The sequence below is a fragment of the Sinocyclocheilus grahami genome, unplaced genomic scaffold (genome assembly GCF_001515645.1).
Source record: "Sinocyclocheilus grahami isolate Dianchi unplaced genomic scaffold, SAMN03320097.WGS_v1.1 scaffold1487.1, whole genome shotgun sequence".
NCBI lineage: Eukaryota > Metazoa > Chordata > Actinopteri > Cypriniformes > Cyprinidae > Sinocyclocheilus > Sinocyclocheilus grahami.
In genome coordinates, this window is record NW_015506666.1 from 91593 (window position 1) to 97581 (window position 5989).

At 40.2% G+C, this 5989-nt stretch overlaps 1 protein-coding gene across 1 annotated transcript in view; it reads right to left on the reverse strand.

The window, feature by feature from the left end:
• The window catches only part of LOC107570647 (hypoxanthine-guanine phosphoribosyltransferase-like), a 22383-nt gene extending 17407 nt beyond the window's left edge, over positions 1-4976 (reverse strand). The window contains exons 1-3 of the mRNA XM_016256899.1: positions 4678-4976; positions 1616-1722; positions 960-1240 (exon numbers count right to left, since the gene is read on the reverse strand). Coding sequence (XP_016112385.1) covers positions 960-1240; positions 1616-1722; positions 4678-4695 — 406 coding nt within the window. The 5' untranslated portion in view covers positions 4696-4976. The remainder of the gene's footprint in view (positions 1-959; positions 1241-1615; positions 1723-4677) is intronic.
• Positions 4977-5989: the final 1013 nt, after the last annotated feature.

A 5989-nucleotide genomic window follows, 5' to 3' on the forward strand; every position in this document is an offset into this window, starting at 1 on the left:
TTTTTTTTTCAGTGGAGTGCACATTATAACAGTAATGAACATTAATAAAATAACAACAGAAATAAACATTCAGTCCATATTTGGAACTCTTTTTTCTGCTTAACTTTTCATTCAGCTTTACACATATTCCTTGTATTGCACTGGCTTAATTATGATTCGTCCAGACCTTGTGCATGTTGGTACTGCTGTCTCAAGAGGTTGAGTGATTTTTCTTTCGACTGTATCTTTGTGGCTTTTTTCAACCACATCTCTTTTAGGTGTTTCGGCGAATTGCACTTTCTTCTGGATGTTCTGTGTTTGTGTTGCATACATCTCACGAAGATGGCTCCTGGTACGTCTGATTGTGTTTCCATTTGGTGTTTGAACCAAGTGGCTCCCTGCACTTTTCCACAATATTCCCTGGGTGCCATGTTCTCCTCTCCTTGTCCAGCACTCTTACACACTGTCCGTGGAACAGTGGAGGTAAGTCTCTACCCCTACACTGATCATAATGTGTTTTCATCATTGTTGATTTTTTTCCCCAGGTGTTGTCTGTGTTCCAGTTTCCCTGGATCTGCATGACTTGGTAGAGGTGTGGTGATAGGTCTGCCAAGGAGCAATTCTGCAGGAGATGGTAGATCACTGTCAATGGGCGTCGCTCGCGCCTGCAACAAGGCTACTTGTACATCTCCTTTGTGTTGTATTGTTTTTTGATGATGGATTTAATGTGTCTCACATGTCTTTCAATAAATACCACAATGAATGATTTGCCATATAAGTATGTGTGATATCGCTGCATACCATACACAATAGCAAGCATTTCTCTTTCAATGTTGCTGTATCTTGATTGACATTCAGTTAGTGTTTTTGAACCGAAAGCAATGGACCTGTTTGTGACGAGTGGGGGCGGGGCCGAGAGCTGTGGGAACGGAGCGAGGCCGGTGGAGTAATTGATAATGAGCGACACCTGCACCACTCACCGGTCTCTCGTCTCTCTACTATGAGCACATTTTTGCCAGTAAGGGCAGATAATTCATCTCCACCGATAACCTTCACACAGTTTGTAGACTGATCATTCGAGTAGCTCTTTAGTCTGATGAAATCCACAGTCAGTGGCACAGATTTATCTCTGTTTTGATTCAATGTCTTGATGTAATCCATCAGGTCCGCAAAGAACTTGTACCCTCCTTTCAGAACGCAAAGGGCCACGATATGATGCCCGCCCATGTCCCGAACGATATCTCTGGCCAACCTTTCAGTCCTGCAGAGAAAATCAGAATTGAAAGGCAGAGTGTTTAGACATTAATGCTTTCATTAAAACTGGCTGAAGCCGTGCCAAAAATGTCAGTCAAGAGGTTCTTAGGGAAATTTGTTAAACAAATAAACGGGAAAGCCAAATTCAACTGACATGCCTCTCGTACTGCACTAACATCATTAACTAAACAGGGGGAACACAGGGCTCTTTTACTATCGAGGGCATTTCACGGCCACGGCAATAACACAACTGTATCGCTTCACAAAAGAACACTTCCCAATCTCACCGTAACAACCAAATACAATCCTGTATTAAAGACAGAAAAGCAATGATACTGTTTGTGCATTACAGATTAAAGTCGTGCTCATCAGTTAAACGCACCTGTCCTTAATGAGGCCATTGGGTATAATGACACTGTCCAAATGCTCCTCGTAGTGTTTCGGTACACAGAAAAGACTCAGTTCGTGCCCTTTGCTGTCATCAGCTATCTAAAAAAAAAACATTAAAAAAAGCTATTAGAACATCTTTAAAGAAACACTGAGACTTACGATATTTCGAGGAACTACAGTTATTTAATCTACTCGAGTTACACATTGTAAAAATGACTTTTCGAAGTTATAAATTAAAAAAACGATTATTAGAGTATGTTTTACAAGAAAATACTATTTCAAATGTTCACGTTTACATTGCAGTTCAATGTGCTACTTGTTGTTTCTTTGTATTGAAATCAAATTAAATCCTACACATTTTTTTTTTCAATGTATTGGAGTTTATAAGCTTCCTGCACCTTAACCTTAAAAAAAAGAGTTAAGGTGCAGTCACATTTAACATTATTTTGCATTAAAATCATTAAAATTTCACACACACACATACACACAAAAAGACTCTCACATACAGACACAGACTCTCTCACACACAGATTCACACACACACACACACAGACTTGCACACATACACACACACAGACTCTTACATATAGACACACACTCACATACAGACTCACAGACACAGCCTCTTACACACAGACTCTTACATACAGACACAGACTCAAACATACACACACACACACACTCTCTCTCTCACTCCCAACCCAGACTCACACACGCAGACTCACTGCTGGTATATATATATATTTAAATGTCATCCTTTACTTACCATTAAGTAAGAATATGAATATTCAATCTACTCGCAATCAACATTTTTTAGTGACAAAAAGTTAAGGTGCAGACACATTTAGTGTTATGCTGAAACTTTTTGCAGGTGCAATCCAGTCATTAAAGTAGTAGTCGACACATAAAAATATATATATTTTTAAATATGTAGGTTTTTCACCAAAATATGAATATTTTGATATACTCACTCACTTATTATACTCACTTTTTTCTTTGTTTTTTGGCGACAAAGAGTTAAAGGGATAGTTTACCTCTAATACACCACTATGTCCAACTGCTTTGAGTGCGCGCACGGCATCCGGTGCGTGAGGTGTGTACGCGCTCTGGCGTAGTTTACGTTAATGGGTGTGTTGATATCCAGCCGAAGAGCAATCAACCATAACTTCACGCGAGCAGGCTCAGAAGTTGGGAATACGTGGAAAGTCACCACTCCCGAATGAGTTCGCGCGAGAGAACGTAATCTTTTAGTTTTAAGTCGGTTTGAACAATCCGGATAAGCGCAAGTAAGTACCATTTTGATTAGCCATCGTACCTACAATGTTTGTGCACTGTGTAAACAATGAGTGAAATATACGCGCGAGAGATCACTTCCGGCGCTTGCGTAAACTACACCAGGGCGCGTACACACCTCGCGCACCGGATGTCGTGCGTGCGCCCAAAGACAGTTGGACATAGTGGTGTATTAGAGGTAAAATATGATATAAATACTGTTCAGTTTCTGGCACAAACCGATCGTTTCGTGTCTTAGGACATCAATGTGTCGTCACGAGCCGCAGGGTTTAATTTGGATTTATCTGTGCATGTTTTTTTTACTCTCATAGATTTTGTTACCATTGCCATGCATTATACGACTGATGGACTGCAACGGCTGGAGTTAAAAATCATAATATGTGTTCTACTGAAGAAACAAAGTCACCTACATCTTGGATGCCCTCGGGGTAAGCAGATAAACATCACATTTTCATTTTTGGGTGAACTATCCCTTTAAGGTGCAGTCCCATTTGAAAAAAATTCAGTCATTTTAATAGGAATATCCAAGATTGTGAATTTCGCACGAGTGTGTAACATTTCCTCTCGCAGATTTCCCATCAGGTTCAAGTTGAACACGCTAATTCGCTGCACAGACCAACAGAAAGCTGCGTAGTTTGAATGTGACTTCTGTGTGAGCTATGATTCATACACACTAATGATAATAGACTATGGAGCTTTCTTTACCCGCAAAATTTCACTAATATCAACACAAAGCTCTGGTTTAGAGAACTGAAATTGCCTTTCACGTGCTTGTTGGACATTCCCAGTCTAAATATGATTTGAGGGGGTGTGCAGCTTCCAAGTCCATGTGCAATTATAATTCACACAAGTGAAGGCAGCATTACAATACAGCACATCGGTCGCATGGTCTACATTTATGGTCATTTTAGAGTCATTTTTGTATCATTTGTTGGAGCTTGACAGCTGTAGTTTTTGTTTTCATTTTATGGAAGAGAGCAAAATTTCCTCTTTTGTGTTAAGGGTGAGAAAATGATGACAGGTTACTTAGAGATATATATATATATATATATATATATATGTGTGTGTGTGTGTGTGTGTACGCGTTTTTGTGACAAATGAGGACATAAATTTGTATAATGACAATAACATAGGGATTACAAGGAGAAGGTGACTTTTCAGGATATTACCCCATGTCCCCACTTTTCAAAACGCTTATTAATCACACAGAATGGAGTGTATTGAAAATCTGAAATAGCACAAAGTTTCCTGTGAGGGGTAGGTTTAGGGGTAGGGTTGGTGTAGGGCAATAGAATATACGGTCTGTACAGTAGAAAAAACCATTACGCCTATGGGATGTCCCCACTTCTCACAAAAACAAACCTGTGTGTGTGTGTGTGTGTGTGTGTGTGTGTGTGTGAGTGAGAGAGAGAAACCTGTCATCATCTATATATATTTTTTTTTTGGTAATTACTTTAAACACTGCACGCTGATCTAACGCACCCGCTCTTGCGTTCAAACCGGTTTAGAACGCGATCAATTACGGCGTTCGCGTTTACAAAACCACTCTCTTTCTGGGCGTTAATTAAGCTTTTCATGACAGATCAGCTCAAACGTGCGGTCTAAAAAACAAAGCTAATGAGTTGTATGAATAATTTAGGAGTTTGCGGACATATAGTGCCGAACCACACCTCATGAACCTGTCGAAACGCGAAGAGTCTCCATCCGACGCGCGTCTCGCTCAATAAAGCAACAGCGGCAAGGCGCGCCGGCGTCTCTTACCTCCAGATACGCGGCCATTCTGCTGTTTGTCCTTCAGGTCGGTGTCGGTGGACTCATGCCGGCGTCGGTCAGCTGGAGGAGAGCGGCTCGGTCTGCTCGCGTCCGGATGAAGCGCTCGTCTGCTTTGCATGAAGTCAACGCGACGCTTCCTAAACCCTTACGTCACAATCCATGCTACCCACTAATCTGACTGAGCCGTGGCACCCATAGACATGTCTATGCTGGCACCCTGTGCTTTACCAGCAGAGAAACCGAGTCAGCGCGTTTCTGTCCCAGCACCGAATGGGTCTGACAGGGCATATCAGGAGGCAGCAGAGTGTGGACTGACTGATGGGACTCTGTCACTGACAAATATATATATATATTTATTTATTTATTTATAAAATGGAAACCTACCAGAATGCATTATCCGACCTCTTTCTTTTGTGAACGATATAAAATGACACAGTGCAGGATTTAGGGGGACGGGGGCCCCTGGGCTCGAGGTTATGTTTGGGCCCTATACCTACTGTACAATACAAATGCCCTCAAATAGAACATCATTATGGAGTAACACAAAATACACAAACATATGCTTTGAGGTTCATAAATAGTACAATTAATATGCAACATGTCTAGGCTATAGTCAAAGTTTAATGTAATATTAAATATTCATTGTAATATAATAAGCAGGATGTGTTCTCTCAGTTGAGAGATCAAAACCCTGAAATAACTCTGAGCAACAACAATAACAACAAAAACCCAGAGATGTTGGCTTATTAGTATTATAAAAGTTATTGTCATATCTGTGTCCTCTTATGTCAGGTTCTTATTTAATCAATAAATTGAATCGGATGAAAAGACATGCTGGCTATTAACAATCAAATGAAATCACTATCAACAAAATTCATAGATGGTTTGTGCATAAATGTTGTTTAAATATAACATTTTAATGTAGAAATATTAAATGATTGCAAAAATGAAATAAGCTACTTTTTTAAATATGAAACTACAACCGCCAGTAGGTGGCAGCAAGTGACTGTCTTAATGAGTGAGTTGAATCAACCGATTCGTTTAAAAAGTTGATTCATTTAACTTTGCAAACGACTGTACTTATAGCCTGATTGAATCACTTGCTGGTCCGTGTAACGCTGAGGAACAAAACACACTGTTGTTCGGAGACGCAGCGGTTCTGCTGTTTGTTCTATCTTCTTTCTGACGGAGCAAAACGGAATTTTGTGTCTGAAAGTTACTCTGTAAGTTGTTGTTTATTGTACATTTGCGATCTTGCAGATATTCGGGAAAAAAACAGGACTCTTGTTTGTGTGATAGG